Below are 25,007 nucleotides of genomic sequence, written 5' to 3'. Positions count from 1 at the left end.
CTTTCTCATTTTCCAAGCCACTGCAATTGCAGGATTTTAACTTGGCACCAGCTCCATTATCTTATGCAAGTATTCTCTGCATTGCCCACTTTCCTGTGGTAGTGTCAGTGATGGGCTCTGCACTATGATTTGTCCCTGTTACCTGGTGTTGCTGCTCCCAAAACCTGCTTCTCTTATCACAAGAGAAACTTCAAATCACATTCTAAACTGCTTTGGCTCTGAAAGGAAATGGGTGCTTCTACTTTTTTACAACAAAGTAAACATATCTCAAGAACCACTTTCTATAGGTATGATCCATTCCACTAATATAGCACACAAAGAAGGACAAAAGTGCATATCAGGGGATGGAGAGATAGCTCTTCATTTGAGAATATGTTTCTCAAAATACCCACATGTCATCTAACTGTCCTTTGTCATTTTAGTTCCAGGTGAAACCCAATAACTTCTTCTGGCCTTTTGGAATGGCATGCAAAAGTTGCACAGACCTACAGAAGGCAAATCATGCATAAATATAAAATAATTCCAAATAACAAGCAGAATCACCACGGGGGGGGGGGGTGAAGAAGGAGAAAACTCATAGAGCATATGGGCCTGGATTTTGTCTCAGCTTTTAAAAACATTTGTATACTGAATACTGAACTACACACTGTGTTTGTGTTAAAAACGCAAAAAGGAACCAAATGTATTGTCAAGCACAAAATTCACTCTCATAACAAAGAAAAACAAGAAAATAACCAAAAAATGATAAATCCCTACTCGAAAGGTCCTAAATATGAATATCTCTAGTAGTAGTTACCACTGGTAGAACATTTGAAGGAAAGCAGAAGCATACATATCTGTGTTTTCTGACAGCTTTTATATTCCCTTAGAATATGTTTTTATTTCCTGAAAGACATTTCAGAAATACTGATATATTTCCCATTAATTTGTTCAACACTATCATCCACAGTATTTTAGCAGCAGATAAATATTTGACATGCAAGGATACAGCATGGATAATTTTTCCATCTTGTAGTTGGAATTCACAGAGTTGGACACACTAGACACACTGAATGTACAATCTATTCCTTTTGTAGCTCAATCTGGCTGGGAAGTCATTATGGAACCCAAGCCCCTTAAGTATATCCATCTGTGTCTGATAGGTGTGAGATTTCAGTAGGATGATACCACATCTGAATAAAGAAATTTCTTGAGAAAAGCACCGGGGCAGCTGGGGCGCAGGGTCCGCTGACAGTCGCCAGCTACCCACAACACCCGCCACAGGATCTTAAGACTTCTGGTGAGTGGAGCACAGCTTCTGCTCCAATCCAATTGCGCTGGACCTGAGACTGCACTAGTTAGGGAAGCAGAAACCGGCCTGAGTAGGGCCACAGGCCTCATCTGGCCGGATCAGCGCCGGGGTAGCAGGAGCGCAGGGTTGCCTGACACCCGCCAGCTACCCATGACCCCCGCCGCAGGATTTTGGGACTGCTGGGGAGTGGAACACAGCTTCTGCTCCAGTCCAATCACGCGGGACCTGAGACTGCTCTGGTTGGGGAGAGAGAAATCCGGCCTACATAGGGCCACAACCCTCTTCTGGTCAGAAAAGCACCCGGGGCAGCTGGGGCGCAGGGTCAGCTGACACTCGCCAGCTACCCACAACACCCACCACAGGATCTTAAGACTTCTGGTGAGTGGAGCACAGCTTCAGCTCCAATCCAATTGTGCGGGACCTGAGACTGCATTAGTTAGGGAAGCAGAAACCGGCCTGAGTAGGGCCACAGGCCTCATCCGGCCGGATCAGCGCTGGGGTAGCGGGAGAGCAGGGTTGCCTGACACCCGCCAGCTACCCACGACCCCCACCGCAGGATTTTGGGACTGCTGGTGAGTGGAACACAGCTTCTGCTCCAGTCCAATCACGCAGGACCTGAGACTGCTCTGGTTGGGGAGAGAGAAATCCGGCCTACATAGGGCCACAACCCTCTTCCGGTCAGAAAAGCACAGGGGCAGCTGGGGCGCAGGGTTGACTGACACTCGGCAGCTACCCACAACACCCGCCACAGGATCTTAAGACTTCTGGTGAGTGGAACACAGCTTCTGCTCCAATCTTTAAACAGTGACAACGATAACAACTAACCCCAGAGATTACCAGATGGTGAAAGGTAAACGTAATAATCTTACTAACAGAAACCAAGACCACTCACCATCATCAGAACCCAGCACCCCCACTTCGCCCAGTCCAGGGCACCCCAACACACCGGAAAAGCTAGACACGGATTTAAAAGCATATCTCCTGATGATGATAGAGGACTTCAAGAAGGACTTTAATAACACACTTAAAGAAATGCAGGAGAACACTGCTAAACAGGCAGAAGACAATAAAGAGGAAGCACAAAAATCCCTTAAAGAATTGCAGGAGAACACTGCTAAAGAGTTACAAATCCTTAAAGAAAAACAGGATAACATAATCAAACAGGTAGAAGTCCTTACAGAAAAACAGGAAAACACATCCAAACAGATGATGGAAATGAACAAAACCATACTAGACCTAAAAAGGGAAGTAGACACAATAAAGAAAACCCAAAATGAGGCAACACTGGAGATAGAAACCCTAGGAAAGAAATCTGGAACCATAGATACGAGCATCAGCAACAGAATACAAGAGATGGAAGAGAGAATCTCAGGTGCAGAAGATTCCATAGAGAACATCGGCACAACAATCAAGGAAAATGTAAAATGCAAAAAGATCCTAACTCAAAACATCCAAGAAATACAGGACACAATGAGAAGACCAAACCTACGGATAATAGGAGTGGATGAGAATGAAGATTTTCAACTCAAAGGACCAGCAAACATCTTCAACAAAATTATAGAAGAAAACTTCCCAAATCTAAAGAAAGAGATGCCCATGAACATACAAGAAGCCTACAGAACTCCAAATAGACTGGACCAGAAAAGAAATACCTCCCGACACATTATAATCAGAGCAACAAATGCTCTAAATAAAGATAGAATACTAAAAGCAGTAAGAGAAAAAGGCCAAGTAACATATAAAGGCAAGCCTATCAGAATTACACCAGATTTTTCACCAGAGACTATGAAAGCCAGAAGATCCTGGACGGATGTTATACAGACACTAAAAGAACACAAATTCCAGCCCAGGCTACTATACCCAGCCAAACTCTCAATTAACTTAGATGGAGAAACCAAAGTATTCCACGACAAAACCAAATTCACACATTATCTCTCCACGAATCCAGCCCTTCAAAGGATAATAACAGAAAAAAACCAATACAAGGACAGGAACCATGCCCTAGAAACAACAAGAAGGTAATCCCTCAACAAACCTAAAAGAAGACAGCCACAAGAACAAAATGCCAACTTTAACAACAAAAATAACAGGAAACAACAATTACTTTTCCTTAATATCTCTTAATATCAATGGACTCAACTCCCCGATAAAAAAGACATAGACTAACAAACTGGCTACACAAACAAGACCCAACATTTTGCTGCTTACAGGAAACTCATCTCAGAGAAAAAGATAGACACTACCTCAGAATGAAAGGCTGGAAAACAATTTTCCAAGCAAATGGTATGAAGAAACAAGCTGGAGTAGCCATTCTAATATCTGATAAGATTGACTTCCAACCCAAAGTCATTAAAAAAGACAGGGAGGGACACTTCATACTCATCAAAGGTAAAATCCTCCAAGAGGAACTATCAATCCTGAATATCTATGCTCCAAATACAAAGGCAGCCACATTCATTAAAGAAACTTTAGTAAATCTCAAAGCACACATTGCACCTCATACAATAATAGTGGGAGACTTCAACACACCACTTTCACCAATGGACAGATCATGGAAACAGAAACTAAACAGGGACACAGTGAAACTAAGAGAAATTATGAATCAAATGGATCTGGCAGATATCTACAGAACATTCTATCCTAAAACAAAAGGATATACCTTCTTCTCAGCACTTCATGGTACCTTCTCCAAAATTGACCACATAATTGGTCACAAAGCAGGCCTCAACAGATACAAAAATATTGAAATTGTCCCATGCATCCTATCAGATCACCATGGACTAAGGCTGATCTTCAATAACAAAATAAATAATAGAAAGCCAACCTTCACGTGGAAACTGAACAACACTCTTCTCAATGATACCTTGGTCAAGGAAGGAATAAAGAAAGAAATTAAGGACTTTTTAGAGTTCAATGAAAATGAAGCCACAACATACCCAAACTTATGGGACGCAATGAAAGCATTTCTAAGAGGAAAACTCATAGCTCTGAGTGCCTCCAAAAGGAAACTAGAGAGAGCACACATTAGCAGCTTGACAACACACCTAAAAGCACTAGAACAAAAGGAAGCAAATTCACCCAAGAGGAGTAGACGGCAGGAAATAATCAAACTCAGGGGTGAAATCAACCAAGTGGAAACAAGAAGAACTATTCAAAGAATCAACCAATCAAGGAGCTGGTTCTTTGAGAAAATCAACAAGATAGATAAACCCTTAGCCAGACTCACTAGAGGGCACAGGGAAAGCATCCTAATTAACAAAATCAGAAATGAAAAAGGAGACATAACAACAGATCCTGAAGACATCCAAAACACCATCAGATCCTTCTACCAAAGGCTATACTCAACAAAACTGGAGAACCTGGATGAAATGGAGAAGTTCCTAGACAGATACCAGGTACCAAAGTTGAATCAAGATCAGGTTAATGATCTAAACAGCCCTATATCCCCCAAAGAAATAGAAGCAGTCATTAATAGTCTCCCAACTAAAAAAAGCCCAGGACCAGATGGGTTTAGTGCAGAGTTCTATCAGACCTTCAAAGAAGATCTAATCCCAGTTCTTCACAAACTATTCCACAAAATAGAAACAGAAGGTACTCTACCCAACTCATTCTATGAAGCCACAATTACTCTGATACCTAAACCACAAAAAGACCCAACAAAGATAGAAAACTTCAGACCAATATCCCTTATGAATATTGATGCAAAAATCCTCAATAAAGTTCTTGCTAACCGAATCCAAGAACACATCAAAACAATCATCCATCCTGACCAAGTAGGTTTCATCCCAGGGATGCAGGGATGGTTCAATATACGGAAATCCATCAACGTAATCCAGTATATAAACAAACTCAAAGACAAAAACCACATGGTCATCTCGTTAGATGCGGAAAAAGCATTTGACAAGATCCAACACCCATTCATGATAAAAGTCTTGGAAAGATCAGGAATTCAAGGCCCATACCTAAACATGATAAAAGCAATCTACAGCAAACCAGTAGCCAACATCAAAGTAAATGGTCAGAAGCTTGAAGCAATCCCTCTAAAATCAGGGACTAGACAAGGCTGTCCACTTTCTCCATACCTATTCAACATTGTACTTGAAGTCCTAGCCAGAGCAATTCGACAACAAAAGGAGATCAAAGGGATACAAATTGGAAAAGATGAAGTCAAAATATCACTTTTTGCAGATGATATGATAGTATATATAAGTGACCCTAAAAATTCCACCAGAGAACTCTTAAGCCTGATAAACAGCTTCGGTGAAGTAGCTGGATATAAAATTAACTCAAACAAATCAATGGCCTTTCTCTACACAAAGAATAAACAAGCTGAGAAAGAAATTAGGGAAACAACACCCTTCTCAATAGTCACAAATAATATAAAATATCTTGGCGTGACTCTAACTAAGGAAGTGAAAGATCTGTATAATAAAAACTTCAAGTCTCTGAAGAAAGAAATTATAGAAGATCTCAGAAGATGGAAAGATCTCCCATGCTCATGGATTGGCAGGATCAACATTGTAAAAATGGCTATCTTGCCAAAAGCAATCTACAGATTCAATGCAATCCCCATCAAAATTCCAATTCAATTCTTCAACGAATTAGAAAGTGCAATCTGCAAATTCATCTGGAATAACAAAAAACCTAGGATAGCAAAAACTCTTCTCAAGGATAAAAGAACCTCTGGTGGAATCACCATGCCGGACCTAAAGCTCTACTACAGAGCAATTGTGATAAAAACTGCATGGTACTGGTATAGTGACAGACAAATAGACCAATGGAATAGAATTGAAGACCCAGAAATGAACCCACACACCTATGGTCACTTGATCTTCGACAAGGGAGCTAAAAACATCCAGTGGAAGAAAGACAGCATTTTCAACAAATGGTGCTGGCACAACTGGTTGTTAACATGTAGAAGAATGCGAATCGATCCATTCCTATCTCCTTGTACTAAGGTCAAGTCTAAGTGGATCAAGGAACTTCACATAAAACCAGAGACACTGAAACTTATAGAGGAGAAAGTGGGGAAAAGCCTTGAAGACATGGGCACAGGGGAAAAATTCCTGAATAGAACAGTAATGGCTTGTGCTGTAAGATCTAGAATTGACAAGTGGGACCTCATGAAACTACAAAGCTTCTGCAAGGCTAAAGACACCATCAATAAGACAAAAAAACCACCAACAGATTGGGAAAGGATCTTCACCTATCCTAAATCAGATAAGGGACTAATATCCAATATATATAAAGAACTCAAGAAGGTGGACTCCAGAAAGTCAAATAACCCCATTAAAAAATGGGGCTCAGAACTGAACAAAGAATTCTCACCTGAGGAATACCGAATGGCAGAGAAACACCTGAAAAAATGTTCAACATCCTTAATCATCAGGGAAATGCAAATCAAAACAACCCTGAGATTCCACCTCACACCAGTCAGAATGGCTAAGATCAAAAATTCAGGTGACAGCAGATGCTGGCGAGGATGTGGAGAAAGAGGAACACTCCTCCATTGTTGGTGAGATTGCAAGCTTGTACAACCACTCTGGAAATCAGTCTGGAGGTTCCTCAGAAAATTGGACATAGTACTACCGGAGGATCCAGCAATACCTCTCCTGGGCATATATCCAGAAGATGTCCCAACTGGTAAAAGGGACACATGCTCCACTATGTTCATAGCAGCCCTATTTATAATAGCCAGAAGCTGGAAAAAACCCAGATGTCCCTCAACAGAGGAATGGATACAGAAATTATGGTACATTTACACAATGGAGTACTACTCAGCTATTAAAAAGAATGAATTTATGAAATTCCTAGCCAAATGGATGGACCTTCAGGGCATCATCTTGAGTGAAGTAACACAATCACAAAAGAACTCACACAATATGTATTCATTGATAAGTGGATATTAGCCCAAAACTTAGGATACCCAAGATATAAGATACAATTTGATAAACGCATGAAACTCAAGAAGAATGAAGACCAAAGTGTGGACACTGTGCACCTTCTTAGAATTGGGAACAAAACACCCAGGGAAGGAGTTACAGAGACAAAGTTCGTAGCTGTGATGAAAGGATGGACCATTTAGAGACTGCCGTATCCAGGGATCCGTCCCATAATCAGCTTCTAAACGCTGACACCATTGCATACACTAGCAAGATTTTGCTGAAAGGACCCAAATATAGCTGTCTCTTGTGAGACGATGCCGGGGCCTAGGAAACACAGGAGTGGATGTTCACAGTCAGCTATTGGATGTATCACAGGGCTCCCAATGGAGAAGCTAGAGAAAGTACCCAAGGAGCTAAAGGGATCTGCAACCCTATTGTTGGAACAACATGATGTACTAACCAGAACCCCGGAGCTCTTGTCTCTAGCTGCATATGTATCGAAAGATGACATAGTCGGCCATCAATGGAAAGAGAGGCCCATTGGACTTGCAAACTTTATATGCCCCAATATAGGGGAATGCCAGGGCCAAAAGAATGGGAATGGGTGGGTAGGGAAGTGGGGGGCGCTATGGGGGACTTTTGGGATAGCATTGGAAATGTAATTGAGGAAAATATGTAATAAAAATATTAAAAATCAAAAAAAAAAGAAATTTCTTAAGAGTGAAGAGTTGGAGATCACTGTTTTATTCTTAGAATATATCCAATTTACTCAATAGAAACTAAAAGTGGGCAGTCAATATGTACAGTGTATAGCCTTATCAAAATATTAAATCAATAACGAAACAAAACAACAGCAAAGAAACAAACAAAAAAACTTCTAATGAAACAAAAGAAAATCAAATAACAAAAGCAATCAAAGCTCAAACCAAAATCTAAAAACAAGAATTATGATAAAGAGCCTTCTTTGGCTGTTATTTTGCTGCACAGACTTACAGCCCATGACTGTCCTTGGCAACACAGTAGAAAATAAGTTACTTCTGGTAACAATCTTTACAAGAGAAAATTAAGTAGGTCTCCTTTTTTGGAATATGGGTTTGAAGAATAAGGATACCCAACACTAAGCAGAAAACATGTTACAGACTTTGGCTCAAAGACTTTGCGATTTTGTAGAATGATTTTTTAATTTTCCTTGATGACCTATTAGGACAAGAAAAATTTACACTCTCAGAATCTTCCTGTTTTCCCAGCAGCTCTTGATGTGTCTCAGCACATGTCTGAATCCCTCTACATGCTCACTCTTGCTGAGCCAGAACCCAGATGAAATTAATAGCTATTCATTGCAAGGAAACAAAAGTAAAGGAAGAAAATGCAACAGATGATAGCCATGATTGCTGGAGATGAGATGAAATATTTGTTTTGCACACACAGAGATGCCCCTATAGAAGTTATCTTCAAAGGAGACCTTGTCCTAGTCTGTTCCATGTTCCAGGTTCTGCTGGAGTATTTCACATCAAGTGTAGGAAGGAACAACGGCCTGATTAGGATTTGTCAATTCAGCTCTCCATCCCACACTAGATCTATTAAGCTGGATAATATATTATGACCTATCGTTAGCTGAGGTCATTCCCTGCATCCCCATCATTGGCTGATGTCATTCCCTGCATCCCCATCATTGGCTGATGTCATTCCCTGCATCCTCAAGTGTCATAGAGCACCTGGACTTGGAATTATTTCTCAGCTTTTAAAAACTGCTAGAAACTGAGCTGTGAACTACACATTGTACTGGAGTTTAAAAGAAAAACACTATATTACTCCAATAGTCCAGGTATAATATATTGAATACTAACATTGTAGGAATGCCCAAATCTGAGTTCAAGAGAGATGTGAACAACCTAGAAAATCATGTGGATGCCATATGGGGAACCTGCCTAGTATTAAGTGAAGATTATGATTATTTCTCTAGTGCAGGATCCTGACAGGGTACCACTCATCAACCCCTATATCTGGAAATAACCAGAGAAAACATATCACATGAAATCCACAGGCACTGCATGGGTCCTATAATCAGCAAGAATGTGTTAACTGAAAATATTTCTAACACTAGGAACTGAATTTAAAAAGTGATGGTCATGAAGGAACATAACAACACACCTGTACATCTGAGACTATTGTAGAGCACTCTGTCAAATATGCTAATTATTTGTGTTCACACAACACAAGCACAGTATACCTCAGTAACCAGTTTAGTGTTGTTTCCTTGGTAATGCTATTATAAAAATCTTCCAGGATATTTTGGAGTCATAAAAAACAAGTCTTGAATGGGATAGGTACATAATGAGCAAAGCATATAGACAGCTCAGTCAGTGATAAGCTTTCCCCTCATAAACACAGACTCAGAATCAGGGTTCTTGGCATAGTATCCAATCTGTCTTAGCAAGTTCCAAAAGGTATGTAGAGTAGGCTTGTCTGCCAGCAAAGGATCACATGGTGGTATTGGACTAGCCTCTCCTTCACTGTTTCAGTCTTTTCCCAAAGAAAACAGTTCCTTCCATTAGAGGCTCCCTTTGTCATTGCCTAACTGACTAGGTGTCCAAAGGTATGATCCCAGAAAAATAGGAGGTCACTATAAATAGGAACAAATGGAACAATTTTCTCCCAATAATGTGACTGTGTCAGGGATATTTTGAGTAAGATGCGGCTAACTTGTTGAAGGGCAAATACTTGCATGGATTATCGAACACTGAGTAATAGTTCATGAAAGGGCTGCATCACATAGTACAATTTCAATCTTTAGCTGATGGACATCAGGATATCATCTTCTTCTGGACTACTCGAGGACCAGTACAGACCTCATGTGCCCTAGAGACTCTCTGGATATCGACTCCTTGTTCTGCAATCAGTGGGTCAAAGGGGACTTCTTTTCTACTTTCTGAACCTCACTTCTCAAACACCTACCTGATTTTATACTACCAGACCTGTCTGAAGGTCCTCATTTCTCCCAACCCCCATTGAGGCTGATTTTAACACTGAGAAAATGAGTTTGAATAACAGCAATTGCAGAATGCTACACAGATAACATAGTGTGAGTTCTTTAGATTATCATGACCCTCAAGGGGCTCCTGAAACACCCGTTTTGCACCACAGCTATGGGAATTCTGCTGGATGCATGTACAGCCACATGCAACTCAATCTCTCAATGATTAGAATCCAAGACATATGATAAGGCAACGTTTTACTGAGTATAGGTAGCTGGATAGGCAATGGTAGCAGGCAATGACGAAAAGAATCTGGAATGCTGAGAATACACAGTGAGACACCTGAAATTCCAGTGGCCCTTCATGATTCTTCCAGAGCAGAAAAGGGACATAACACATGGATGTTATACACCAACGTCCTCCTCAACACTATGTACCATATTCTGATGATTTTTTCCAAAGGATTTCAATGAGGATCAGTAGTATTGCCCCTAGCCAGTTGTGAGTCTGACTTTACATGAGTTTTTGTGTCCTTTTTTTTTTTTTTTTTCTGGGAAGCTAGGTAGAGTTGCACACTAATTTGACTGCCGTATTTGATTTTTTATGCGTGCAGTGTAATCTCAGGGGCTTTTCATCATGCTTGGCCTCTAGAACAGACATGGTTACACGTCTACACAAACATATATACACACACAAACACAGCTGTATATTCAAGCATCCATACCACAAACACTTGCAAAGGCATTTTGCCTTACACAAACACACAACTTAGAATAAACACTCTGAGTCATAGCTGGTACACAAACACACACACATACACACACACAGACACACCAACACACACACCACATCCCACACAAAGACTGACACAAACACACATACAACAATGAAATTCTTGCTCTTATCTAGCATATTTTCTATTGTATGAGCATGTAGTGGGACCTATGATGTGCACAAGGCTTTTAGACTTAAGGGGGCTTTGCAGCCCTGACCTGTACTTATCTCCTCCTCAGGAATATTTTATATGCAAATACTTGCTGTCCTACCAGGAAATTATAAGCTCTACACAGATATCCTGGACAACACAGCACTAAATTGCCAAGAAAGAGCTTTCTACCTATAGCCTCCACTAAGCCCGTTTTGACACATCAAGGCCCTCTCACTAAACCTACACTGAGTCCTTTTTAGCATCTGAGGAAGACTGTGACTTTTGGACATTACTCAGGATCTTTTCAACACATTACTTATTATATTATATTAAATCATCCTCAAAATTAGTCAGGAGAATTCTAGTTAAATGACCTGCTGTGACATTTCTGAAATGCAGCAGTCTGCACAACTCTGATTGAGAATCTATCCTGAAACAAAGCCATGCCCAAAATATAGTTAGCAAAACAATGTCAGCAGAGTGAGCACTGTAGGCTTCTATGTATGCCCATGGTTAAGCCAATAAGATAAGCCAGAATAGCCCAGGCAATAACTCGAAGCAGGAAAAATTATAAATGTTATACTAATTTTAAAAATAGTGTTATTGTTTAATGAATTGTTGATATAAATAAGAGACAATCTCCACCTGGTAGTGGACAGGAAATTAAAACTCTACTGGACATCAAACAACAGGAAGTATCAGGTTTATTGAGAGACGTAGGCCCAAAGAACCAAGTTAGAGAATGACTACACAAAATCAGATGTCCTTAACTGGCCTTACAAAATACCCACAAAGGTACAGATTGGCATAAGCATCCATAATCACACACACACACACACACACACACACACACACACACACACACACACATACACACACACATACACACACACACACACACACACACACACACACACACACACACACACACCCATAAAATCATAAGGGAGCAAAAAACAATGAAGAATCTGTCATTCTAGTGGAACAAAAATTTGGACAATGCAGAGCAGATGTTTCAACTGAGAAACACATCTCTGGTATTCTTACTGGGGAAATAGAAAGATCTAGACAACATTCTTCTTGGTCAGAATGAGGAGCATATAGAGTGAAATTTTTTCATGAAGTCTCAAAACTCTCACACAAAGTGAGATTGTGAGAAGCCTTTCCTACATCCCTGCTCATCAAGCCAGCTCCAGACCACAAGGCCCAGGAACTCCAACTCCAACAGCACTCAAAGAAAATAGGACTGACAAGCTGCTACTCAGGCTCACTCAGTGTGAATCAAGATCTACAGGGGAAAGGGTAGGGGTGGGGGGCAAAAACTTCCAAAAGGCAACAATGAAATCCACTTATTTCTCAATCCCACTAAGCTCTCATCCTTCCAAACTACTTCCTACGTGAAATCTCACATGCTCCCCACAAAACTTTTGAAGGCCTTTACATCTTCCTGCAAAGCACTCTACTATTCTAAAGAAGGGCTCCAACACAGCACCCTTCAAACTCAATGTCATATAGAGTTGTGATGTGTAATCAACTTATCTCCCCCAGTGAACTGCAGATTCTAGTAGAACAGAAAAATTTACTTCTCAAACTAACAGTTTCTTGATAAAGGCTATCTCCACAAAAAGCCTTGTAGATGATCCCATAAATAAACAGTTGGAGAAGACATAGGCAAGTGCCTGGTAAGTTGGTGGACTGTTACATTGGACTGTCTTTGTTTATAGTGAGCCATGAGGGCAATCTGCCTCTGATACACATCACCCTACCTGCTGCTGCTTGGGACTTGTGACAAAGATGTTCTTGCTGGCCTCATCACAGAACCTTTTTCTTCACCATAGGATGCTTCCTGTTCAGCCTGCCCCTCCAGCAGCTTCCTGTTCTCATTCAGCAACATCCTTACTCTTTCCTTCAATTAATTGCAGTCATTCAGGAGGTAACAGTGCCTGAAGCTGATCCACAAACAAAGAAACAAAAAATGGTCATTTCAAGCAAGCTTACATTTCTCTGCCACTCTTTTAAGAACTAGGATCCCTACAAGAGTCCTGATCCCTGGACAGCCTCAGACTAGAGTCCACACTATACCTACCCATCAGTACCAAATAGAGGTAGGTCAAATACAGAGATCAGCCACATTTCACAAGACTCAGAGGACTTCAGAAAACCGTATCACCAATATTGTGGTTGTTTATATGTCTGTGTACCATAAAACAATCAGCAGGGAAAGGGCAAAAACACTCTGAAGGAGAAGAGAAGACCCAACATGTATAAACCAAATCGAGGTAGATCAAATGCAGAGATCAGCCACATGCCACAAGACTCAAAGGACTTCGGAAAACCATAACACCAACAGTTTTCCATATACATCACAGAAGAGGAAATGTTCCTCATGGTTGCTTATATGTCTGGGTACCAGAAAATAATCAGCAGGGAAAGGGCAAAAACACTCAGAGGGAGAAGAGAAGACCCAACAGGTATAAACTCTTTCCATTTTTGTCATGGATCCCAGAACTTTGAATCTGCTGTCAGAATCCTAAAGTTTCAGGGTTGCTTGATATTCCCAGCATGGTGGAAATGGTTTCTATGCAGAGGATCCTGAATTTAGAAGAATAAAGTTTGGAGTGTCTTGGACACTCGTCACACTGAAGAAAACTGAGTCCAAGAGGTACAAATCCAAGACCCTTGCCTCAAGGGAGGGCTCCTATTAAGGAACAGATAGTGGGGCTGGAGAGATGGCTCAGAGGTCAAGAGCACTGACTGCTCTCCTGGAGGTCCTGAGTTCAATTCCCAGCAACCACATGGTGGCTCACAACCATCCTTAATGTGATCTGACCTCCTCTTCTGGGGTGTCTGAAGACAGCTACAGTGTACTTACACATATAATAAATAATTTTTTTAAAAAAAAGAAACAGGTAGTATAGAACTAGAGCCCTTATTTTTGTTCAAAGTCCTAGAAGGCCACCAGCATTCCCTGCCTAGTGTTTCTCCTTACCTGTGTCAGGGACTCACCTGCAGGAATAGTTATCTTCTATGAGTTCCTTGTACTTCTCTATGATATCACTTATTGACTGGGTCATTTTTTCCATATCCAACATTGTCTTCTCATGTTGTGATTTAATGATGGTGAATTCAATGTTCATCCTGTGGAAGAGCATGGCCCAAAGAGCAAATATCCTCTGAACTAAGCAATCAAGTATCATGTGCAAAAAAGGCTGTATCTGGACTACCCAAGCCAATTGTATGCCACATCCTTGTTCCTTCAAAGAAGGTCCTATTAGTACTGAGTAAACTTATTATCTTGCCCAGAGAACAGCAGAGCCTGGGAACCAAATGAAGAGCAATGACCCTCAAGAGCACCTTGGGTGAGACTGAAGTACTATACTAGGTCTGTGAGAAGTTTCTAATAGACCTGTCAAGATATTGAATCCTTTATCCTCAGGCTGGTCCTCTTGTCTTAGAGCTGTGGTGGTTCCCACTATCTAGTGAAAGAAACAGAGAAGTTCTCTCTGGGTCAGCATCTTATATTTACATCAATCACCCCATGCAGTTGAGGTTCTTCTCAAAGCAACACCAAAATTCTGGCTGTTCAAAGCAAGGGTCAAAGTCCTACTCTTTGACTATCCTGGAGTCTAGTTTGAAAAACCCACTGTCATCACGTCTGCTAACATCTTGACAGATGAAGACCCACAGAAGCTCATCAATAATTGTATGAGGAAACAAACATGAAGAAACAGATCGGTCTCAACATATTGGACACCCCCACATCCCATGAAAGATTCTGAGTGAATGTTCTACATGGATGGGAACAACTCAATTAAATATGGAACCAGGTACACAGGGACTTCAGGAGATATTGCAGGTGAAAATATTTGGCCCCAAAATATATAGACCAAATCTATGGTGAAAGAAAAGACCTGTCATCACTTACCAGGAATGTCAATATGCTTTACTTAATAAATATGTGGATATTATGATCTATGGAGAAGGAGAGCTCATCACTGCTCATAGAAAGTACATTAAAAACAAAGAGGAATTCTTGGCTCTCCTGGAAACTCTTTGAATTCCTCCATGATACTCTTGGTTTCAAGGCAAAGCACATCAACTTAATGACCCCCTTGTGGTCACAAGTAATCAGGTCACTGAGTTGGCATGCCAAAAATTGTTTGAGATCAGTGTAAACTGTGCATGGTGGCACATGCCTTTAATCCCAGAAATTGAGAGGCATACGCAGGCAGATTTCTAAGTTCGAGGCCAGACTGGTCTACAGAGTGAGTTCCAGGACAGCCAGGCGATACAGAGAAATCTTGTCTCGAATAAACCAATCAAAAAGCAAACAAACAAAAAACAGTGGAATCTACTGACATTCAGTTGACATACTGTGACCCACTGCAGCCTGAGAATCCATTGTATAAACAAGGGGAAATAAGGGATGTAAAAATATCTAAAAGATAGCTGAAGCCAAAATTTGGTGGTGGACACCAGAGGGAATGATCACTCTGCCAGGAAATACTGGTAAGTTTCTGGAAACAAACCTTCAACAGACTACCTGACTGGCATACACACTACTTTCTAAGTTGCTCATAACAAGGTATGTATAACTGGACTTAACAGCATGGCTCAATTCCTCCAAGCAATATGTCATCTTAATAGTAAAATACATGTAAAGACAGATACTTCGGCCAGAAGTGAGAACATATGAGGGGCCAAACAATGGTCAAATGTGGGAAACTGACTGCACTGATGTGTGTTCTGGTGGGGGAGAGTAAGAGTCCATGCTGTTTTTGTTTTTTTTTTTTTTTTAATGAAACCTTCTATGCGTTTATCCACTAGTCTGAAACTTCTAAAAGAGTAGCTGAGGACCTCTTCAAGGTACTTGACCAATAATTATACCACACCCTTTGAATTGTGTCAAACTATAGCAGAGCATTCATAGCCAAAAGCTGTCAATAAACAGTGAATGATTTAGGAATAGATGGGAACCTTCATGGTATATGCAGACCTCAGAGTTCTGGTCTCATGAAAGTAAAGAAGAGTTCCTTAACGGAAACACTACAAATCTCTCAGAAGAGTTCAGGGACTGAGCCTCCTTCTTACTTTGGGCCTATTGTACCCAATACAGGGAGGAACTCATCCCTATACTATTCTATTGGAATGCCTGCCCCATAGCTTTGTAGGCTCAGATATCATCAGCTAGTCAAAATATAACTATTTTTTTTCATTAGCCATATTCTCCAGTTCTCCATAAAGGCTCTTCATTTGACTACCAGAGAGAGAGAAAGTATACTTCTGTCTACCCCACCATCTCCCCAGACACCTTTGGGCCTTGTTGTAGTGATATTCCATAACCGAAGGTGGTAGCCAAAGACAACACAATCAATGTGGAAAGGCTTTGCATGATATCTACACTCTTAAACCTGTGAGGTTAGGTGGCATTTTACCATGCACTCAGCACACCCAGGTCAAGAAGGCAGAAGGCACTGATGTCAATGCCAAAGAGAGCCCCTTCTGAAATTATGAATCCATTAAAATGGAGGTTTCACTGGACCCGAGGCCATTCATCCCCTATCCATCCAATTGAGTCTTAGGTATATCATGAATACAGGATCCTATTCCAACCCCCAACAGACTCAGGCCTGGAACTGGGAACTTACAAAGGTAGATACTGGAGAAGTGAGAGCTAATGGGACCAGGAAGCAGCCATTCAATGTCCCTCTTGGCCTTTGTTCAGAGATGCCTATTTTGTCTGGTTGTTTTGGAGATAGAGAGAATGTAAGATTTTAGCTCTGGAAGAAGGGACATAAAATTTACAATTTGATGTTGCCCCTGTAGTGACTTCTTCTATTGCCAAGTACATGGGAGTTTTCATTGCAAAGAAAAGGGGTTGTAAATCAGAGATTGTGTGAAATCACATGGATCAATATATTGAAACAGTGTCTCCTCCCAAGGCAGTTGCACTCTAAAACATATAATCCAACTTGTGTAAGAGTAAAGGTGCAAGAGTAGGTTTTTGGCCTCTGGGAAACAGAGACACCTGGATAAATCGACTGTTTGTTCCATGAATGGACCCCAGAAGTAGATTTATATTGGAGAAGAATCTCCCTCATAAAAGGATCCAAACAAAGATGAGCGACCCATTCCAATGCACTAACAAACTCTCCCCATTCAATGCACTGGACTTGTAGTGAAGCAGAGAGAAATCTCTAGCTTTGGAAGGAGAAGTTGCCAAGAGGTATCCCAAGGGGCAAAAGAGAAACTCCAGGAAAGGGCACCTCAGAAACTGGTCAAGATGGGGTAAGCTGGTAAGCCAGTAGGCCATGGAAGTTCCAGATGACATCATCAGTAGTCACTTCCCAGACAATCTCTTGTATCCAAGAGAACCCTAGAATCTTCTGTGATGTCACCACTGTTGTGGTAACCAGAGCAGCTTGTGGGGTATTCCTTCAGATCCTCATGGGTTCCCAAGGAGGCATGTTGTCCATGCTCCTCAGGGTATTTCGGAGAGAGAATAGAATACACTCAGACACCAGAGTAAGGCAGAAAGAGTCCAGCCGCCCGTCAGTGTGGGAAAGGGCAAGAAACAACTGGTCATGGAGACGGCACAGTGAGTCCTGGGCAAGGTTCGGGGAGCTGCCTAGAGTATGTGGGCTTCAGCTGGTCCTTCCAGGAATAGGGATTATGATACTTCAGATTCTTCAATGGTAGAACCAGAGTCAAGAATATCTGATGATTAGTTTTACAGACAGCTTGGTATTCAAAAGCCTGCAGTTTCTTTGCTGAGAGATCTTAATTTCCTCCTGAATGGAAAATTATGCAGAGCAAGCTCTGTGAGAATAGAAAAGTGTTGTTCTAAGGATAGAGTGTTCATGTACTTCATCTTAATATAGTTTCCTCTAGGATACATGAGCATGTGATGCCAAGAACAAAGAGGGCTATTCCCCTGCCTATGAATCAAGGTCTCAGACACTTTGGTATTGAACACATATGATGTGGACTGATTCATAGTCTGGGGTTCCTGTAGTAGTGTATGAGCTCTCATCATGCATTTGAAGAAGACTAGAAAAATGTTGGCTAGTATGCTAAGAGGTACAGATTTGTTGTCAGATATGAGCTGACAATGCCATCCATTTATTCTTGCCTGGGGCAGCTTATGCATTTCAGGGCTAGGGCGATTACAATAGGAAGTCAGGCATATGTTTAGTGATGGTGGTTGTGAACAGGGACCTAGCTGAGGAGCCCAGCTTGAAGAAACCTATGATGCACTATCAGGGATTCTAGGTGTCTCTAGATTTTCCTCTTCCTCGGGCTTCTGTGTAGGACAAAGCATGGTTTCCCTTTCCCTGCCCTATTATCTCTACAAGGTTACTAGTGTTTTTTCTACCTACAGGGTCTGTTGGGGAGGCATCACCCCAAACCCCCACCATCAATGAGCAGGAGAAGAGATGTGAGAGGTTGGAGAAGCTCAAAAGAGAGCTCCAGAACATAAAAAATGCCAGAGAAGAACTTCAGGGAATCTTGGCCAATTACACTAACAAGGATTTAAATGACAGGTAGTCTTTATGCCCAGTTTTCTGCTGACTATCTTGGGCCATCCCTGTTAAGCCCAGATTCCCTCATACCACAGGTGGCTACAACTCCAGGCTGTCTGCATATCCAAATTAATTTTGCTGATTGGACTGTCGACACAGAACTTCAAGTTCAGATAGGAGTGAGATGGGGTTACAGGCACTTTTCATTCCTCCAAAAGTAATTCAGAGGCTGTGGCATGAATCACAGTCTGGGGATGAAGGTAGTAATGTGTGAGCTCTCATCCTGCCATTTAAGAAGCTTACACAGGTGTTGGTTTGTGGGAGTTGCTAGGTAAAGTTTGTTTATAGCCAATCCTTTCCATAATTGACCAGGCTATAATTTGGATCCCATTGGTCCTGTCAACAGCTGGAGCGGGGTGTCCCACATATTGTCTCTCAGTATGACTGGATTGGCTGCAGTTCATCACTGCTTTTCTCAAATTTTGTTCATTATACTCTCAGATAAAGCCAAATCATTTTAATTATTTTGCATTCTGATTGTGTTGTGTGTCTTGTGTGTGTGTGTCTTGTGTCTTGCATCTGTCTGTGTGTGAGTGTGTGTGTGTGTGTGTGTGTGTTTGTGTAAAAGAGATAGAGACAGAGAGAGATACTGACAGAGAGACAGAGACTGAGAGAGATACTGTTTGCATGTGAGCTTGTGTGTGCCTTTGTGGATGTGTGTGTTCCTGTGTGTATGTGTTCCTGTGTGTGTGTGTTCCTGTGAGTGCAGCTTAAGATCTAGAGAGTCTGTGTCATGTGATATATCATTGAGTTTTGCAAGACTCCATTTCCAGGCAATAACAGTGAGGAAGCCAGGGAGGTTTATTTTGAGTAGCAGAGGACTTGACCTCTGTGCTCACCGTGAATGCACATTGGAATCTCCTGGTGTGTTATAAAGACTTTTCCCTGTAGATATGATTATGTCCTTTGGGAATTTTTGTAGCAATAGAACCAAGGATTGGGAATTCCTTGTCTAAAACCAGGAGGAGAATCATACAGATTTAACGTGGACCCAGGCCTGTGACACAGATTCCTGGAAAGTTCTGGGAGAGCAAGTCTATTCTTTCAAACCCCTTCAGGGAGCTGAAGCAGATCAGCACCCTGCCTTTTCTTCCCTGGGCTTAATGGCCCAAGCTGAAGAGCAATAATTTTAATAAGCACCAAGTGGAAAAGGTAATAAGGAGCTAGGTCCAGTGGCATATATGGGGTAGGGTAGTGCATGATTCAGCTTGAATTGAAATGATCCTTGTATCCTTAGTTCATGGGACAATTTGTTGCTTGGGCCATGCCCTCCCACAGGATCAACTTTGAGACATATATGCTTGAGATGCAACATGACCAGGTGATGACTGACCTGAAGAGAATGCCCCAGGACATCAGTGAGGCCTTGTCCAAGTGCAAGGAGTTGACTAAAGAAAATCAGTTCTACTGGTGAGTGACTAACAGGGTCATGACCCAAGAAATAGGCCCAGGATATGTCTGACAATCCTTGTCTTTGAACTAACATGGGGCTCAGGTTCTATACTCTTAGTCTCTAAAGAGGAAGCCTGCCTCCTTCAAATGAGGCACTAATATTTTAACATCTTAGAGTCATTTTGACCAAGTGTGAAGAGTCTGGGAGCCCCTCAAGTCACTGTCCTTTCCAACACAGTATCCTCAAGATTGAAAGGTTTCTACCATGATGGAGATATCAATCAACCTTGGACCTCTTGAGCTCTGAAAGTAGATTCATAGATGGGGTTTCCAGGAGAAACATAGAAAGATAGTGTGATGCTTGGGTCTCTTCACTCCTAGAGAATTTTTCCCTATACCTACAGGTGGTTTTTTAATACCACAGACTCATAAGCACATATAGACACCATGTTCTTTTCTGAGAGATACATGAGTCCCTTTTGGTGTCAGGGTTTTCAAAAGTATCTTGGGTCTTCTGGAAAGTGGCAGTCCTCTGGATTTGATCTCCCTTTATGGCCAATCTGGATACTTGTCTGGGGCTGTCTGGGGATCAGGGCCCATGAAGAAGGAATGGTGCTTGGAGGAATAGGAGGAAGATGGATGGATGCTGCCTGTAATCACCATGTTTTGTTTGTGTCTCAGCTTCAGGAACTGCCACCTCCTGATTGAATCTAAGCTCATCCAGCACAAAGTCAGGATGTTGAGGAGTGAGAACAGACAGCTGGTATGGGATCAGACTGCATTGGAAGAATGCAACATAGCAACAAAAATACTATGTAAAGAAGGCAGCCAGAAGATCAAAGACCACTATACTAAGCAGCAGCAGGTAGGATGAATGAAGCATCATGGGCAGAATGCCCTAATGTGTAATCATAAAGACAGTCAAGCCTGATGGTATTTATGGTATTAAAAAACCACCTGTAGGTATGTAACCATCCTGCACCTTATCCAGGCTCTCTCCTATGTCTCATCCAGTTTTACACTTCTGTGATCATTTCCAAGACTTTCTGTGGAGTTACCCTCTTTTGGAGAAATTGGATTTCTGCCATGCCCTCTCCTCCCCATCCCAGTTGGCCACCTCTAGCTTGCCACTCTAGGCAGAGGAGATCCTGGACCCCTGACAGAAACCCCTAGAGGCTCTATGGTATGGAGAGGTGACTCAGGATGCCATTTCCTGAATTATCTAGGAACCAGGCCCTCTGTTTTGCTCTATGGCAACTCATCCAGAGGGGTTTGAGCCTGTCCTCTCCTAGGACAGAAGGGCAGGTTCCAATTTTATTGTGTATGTGTACGTATGTATGGGTGTGCCTGTATGTCATGGCTTGGCTGAAAAGATGCAGTGTCCTTTCGATGTCTCCAAGATGAAGTACTAGTACAGGATGGCAGTATCTAAGGAGCCATACACATAGCAGGGCTATTGGTTTTTGGTTTTGCTTTTGTTTTTTCCTTCATGAGTATCCACTTTAGAGTTCAATGCTTACCCTTGGGAAGATTTGCATGAAGCACACTCTTGCTGATTACAGTATCTTTTCAGTGTGCATGGATTTCCTGTGAGATGGTTTCTCTGGGGATTCCCAGATATAGGGGTTCATAAGGAGAGCCAAGGAAGGAATCTTCACTCCAGAAATAATAAGAGCCTTCACTTCAAAGTTTGCTAGGCTCCTTAGAAGGCCTCTGTTCAATGTTAGATTCAGACACTGATACACACTTATTTTTCAATATAAACATTTAGACTATTGGAGAAATGTGGTGTTTTACTTTAACTCCAGCACAGTGTGTAGTTCACAATTCAGTGTCAAGCAATTTTTTACATTTGAGAAAAACATCCAGGCCCAGGTTCTCTCTGCCCCTTCTCCTATGGGGATATAGGAAAGATCTCAAATGAAAGGTCATACTAGATTATCCTGATGAGTAAAGCTGGTGTTTCTTGGATCGCTGACATGGCAAGATCTCACCAGGCTTTTTTCTCTTCCTCCCATAGGTCTGAAATATTCTGCAGAAGCTCAAACAGATCAGAGACCAGGTCAAGATCTTGCTCCGACATAACTGTTCACCAGGAGCACTGGATGTGCAAAGCAAATTAACCACCATTGCATCTAATCCTTGTAACCATGGCAATCTTGGGCTGCATTTTCTTCTTTTTTAGTTTGCTATGGGTAATGAGGCCTTTATTTTTTCTAGCCTCTCATCCAGCAAAACTGCCTGTTTGGAAGGCTTCAGAGAAGTACTGAGATACATCAAGATCTGCTGGGCATCCAGCAGGACTCTGACAATGCCAATTTTGGCAGGTCCTGTTGGGTCATCAAGATATAATTCATAGTGGTCAGTCAAGTGAATTTGAAAAACTTTGAGGTATCATCTGTAACATCTCTCATGTTAGCCTTGAAGGACTAGTCCATGAGCAGAACACCCACCCCAATGAGGCATGCCTATATTCATCTTCAACAGATTATTACCATCAGTGACTGCCTTTGCACTATTTCACCAAGGCCAGCAATAGGCTGTGGGTCTGTGCTGAACATCTGCAGCAAGAGAATGATGTTTAGTTTAATTATTTTGTTTGGTTTTTGGTTAGAGTTTTGATTTCTTTGGGTCTTTGGTTTTCCTGTGTTTTCATTTGAAGTTTCATTATATATTCATTATCTTTTTGTTAATGTAATTAATTTGCATTTTGCTAAGTCTATATCTTGTATAAACTGACTCCCCACGTTAAGAATTTATTGAATAAAATTAGTGTATTGTTATGGATAAAACATCATCTCTAATTATTTCTATTATAAGGATATTCTGCATTTATAGGTGGTTCATACATAGTCCTGTAACACTAGAAGTTTTAGGCAGGAATGGGACTCTTCAAGTATTATGTTGTTTAGGCTTCATAAGTAGTGCCCAGCCAGACGGATCTCCACATAAAATTGAGCTTTTGATGTGGATAATGTATCAAACTATGTGGATCCCGAGGTCAGGATGGAAAAACTATCCATGCTCTATCTCTATAGTAAAAAATTTAGCTACAGTCATAATGTACTCTCTTGGATGACCACGTCAGACAAACAAATTAGAAACACAACAGTATTTCTCTAATACATCTCAGGAAACAAAAATATTCACATTGAGTAATTAAAATCTTCTGAATTATAAATGAAGTGATTGGGATTAAAATGACCTTCAAAGTTCATTTCATAATTGAATGTTTGATACCTACTTCATCGAACTGTTTTACAAAGGACTAGTAGATATGGACTTGCTGGAGGAGTTGTGACAATGGAGGTTGGTATTGAGGTTTCAAAAGCTCATGCCAATCCCTGCCTCTGTCTTTGTCCCTGTCTTTGTCACTATCTCTCCGTCTCTATTGATCTCACTATGTTTCTCTCTCTTTTTCTCTATATCTCAGTCTATAATGTCTCTGTCTCTGCCTAAGTCTTTCTGTTTGTCTGTCAATCTGTATCTATCTATCTCTTTCCTCTGCCTCCTCTATATGTATCAGATGCAAGTTCATCTACTCCTCTATTTTTATGATGCCTGTATGCATGCCTGCCTGCCTACCTCCACGTTCCCCAACTTGACAATCCTGGATCACACTTTTATATTGTAGGTCAACCCCAATTGAATATTTTCTTTATACGTTATCCTGGTCAAGATGTGTCCTAGCAATAAAACAGTGAATAAGAAAGCAAAAGAAACTCTTAATCAATGCAAAGATCAGCTACAAGATGGGAGAGGATCTTTACTAAGTGTACATATGACAGAGAGTTCATTTCTAGACAATCGGATGGTGTTTAAAACCAAACACCAGGAAACCTGCCTGTTAAATATTAAAACATTATAAATTTAAACATTTCAAAATGTTCTATGGCTGTACATGGTAGTGCACACCTGTAATCCCAGCAGTCAGAAGGCAGAGGCAAGAAGAACTGCATGAGCCTCTGGACAGTCTAGTCTATGTACTAGATTCTGGGACAGCAGGGGTAACTAGAGATTCCCAGTCTCAAACATACTCCCTTCTGATGTTCTGTCGAACTGAACAGAATCTTCAAGAAAGAGAAAGAAATGGATCATAGATATGTATTTACATATTTAATATCCTTCCTCATAGGAAAATGCAAATTAAAATAGTTTTAACCTTGTATCTTACTGCAGTCAGAATGGCTATTACCAATAGACTAAGGACCACAACTGTTGGCATGAGTGTGGGGTAAGAGAACATATATTCACCTGTACAGTCATTATGAAAAACAGGAGAAATGTTCTGGAAAACATTACTAGAGATAGATCTTCTATATGAACCAGCTGTACTATTTGTGGTGGTGTGAATGAGAAGAACCCTTATAGGCTCATAGATTTGAATACTTGGTTAACAGGGTATAGCACTATTTGATCAAATTTGGAGCTGTGGCCTTCTGTGGGGGTGGGCTTTAAAGTTTCAAAAGTCCAGCTCAGGGCCAGTATCCCTGCTTCCTGCAGATCCAGATCCAGAACTCTCAGCTACTTCTCCAACACCATGTCTGCCTGTGCATGATTCTGTCAAGACAAAAATGTACTAAAATTCTGAAATGGTAAGCAGACCCCCATTTACATGCTCTCCTTAAAAGGACCTATCATGGTCCTGTTGTCCCTTTCTAGCAAGTGAACACAGACTCAGACACTATTCCAGGGCATATAGCCAAAGGCATTATCCTAAGACAGAGACCTGGGTGTGCTCATGTTCCTTACTGATTTATTCACAATAGGCAGGACATCAAAACAACCCAGACATAAATATAACTGATGCAAGGATAATGAATATATGGTTCATATACACAATGGTAATGAACTGTGACAATATAAATGAAATTTACAGGTTAATGGATGGAGACATGAATAATCTTTCTGAGTGATATAACCCAGACCCAAAAAGACAAATACCACATGATG

At 41.2% G+C, this 25,007-nt stretch overlaps 1 protein-coding gene across 1 annotated transcript in view; it reads left to right on the top strand.

The window, feature by feature from the left end:
* The window catches only part of LOC147001707 (disks large homolog 5-like), a 33,111-nt gene extending 10,705 nt beyond the window's left edge, over positions 1 to 22,406 (top strand). Inside the window, exons 2-8 of the mRNA XM_085828850.1 lie at positions 2,132 to 2,134; positions 14,383 to 14,438; positions 17,565 to 17,677; positions 18,461 to 18,623; positions 19,941 to 20,072; positions 20,736 to 20,919; positions 22,275 to 22,406. Of these exons, the coding sequence (XP_085684976.1) occupies positions 2,132 to 2,134; positions 14,383 to 14,438; positions 17,565 to 17,677; positions 18,461 to 18,623; positions 19,941 to 20,072; positions 20,736 to 20,919; positions 22,275 to 22,406 (783 nt within the window). The remainder of the gene's footprint in view (positions 1 to 2,131; positions 2,135 to 14,382; positions 14,439 to 17,564; positions 17,678 to 18,460; positions 18,624 to 19,940; positions 20,073 to 20,735; positions 20,920 to 22,274) is intronic.
* Positions 22,407 to 25,007: the final 2,601 nt, after the last annotated feature.

This window comes from Mus caroli, unplaced genomic scaffold (genome assembly GCF_978045245.1).
Source record: "Mus caroli unplaced genomic scaffold, Mus_caroli_1 scaffold_12, whole genome shotgun sequence".
In the NCBI taxonomy this organism is placed as follows: domain Eukaryota; kingdom Metazoa; phylum Chordata; class Mammalia; order Rodentia; family Muridae; genus Mus; species Mus caroli.
The sequence above is the reverse complement of the archived record's forward strand: the minus strand, read 5'-3'. Positions and strand labels throughout refer to the sequence as shown.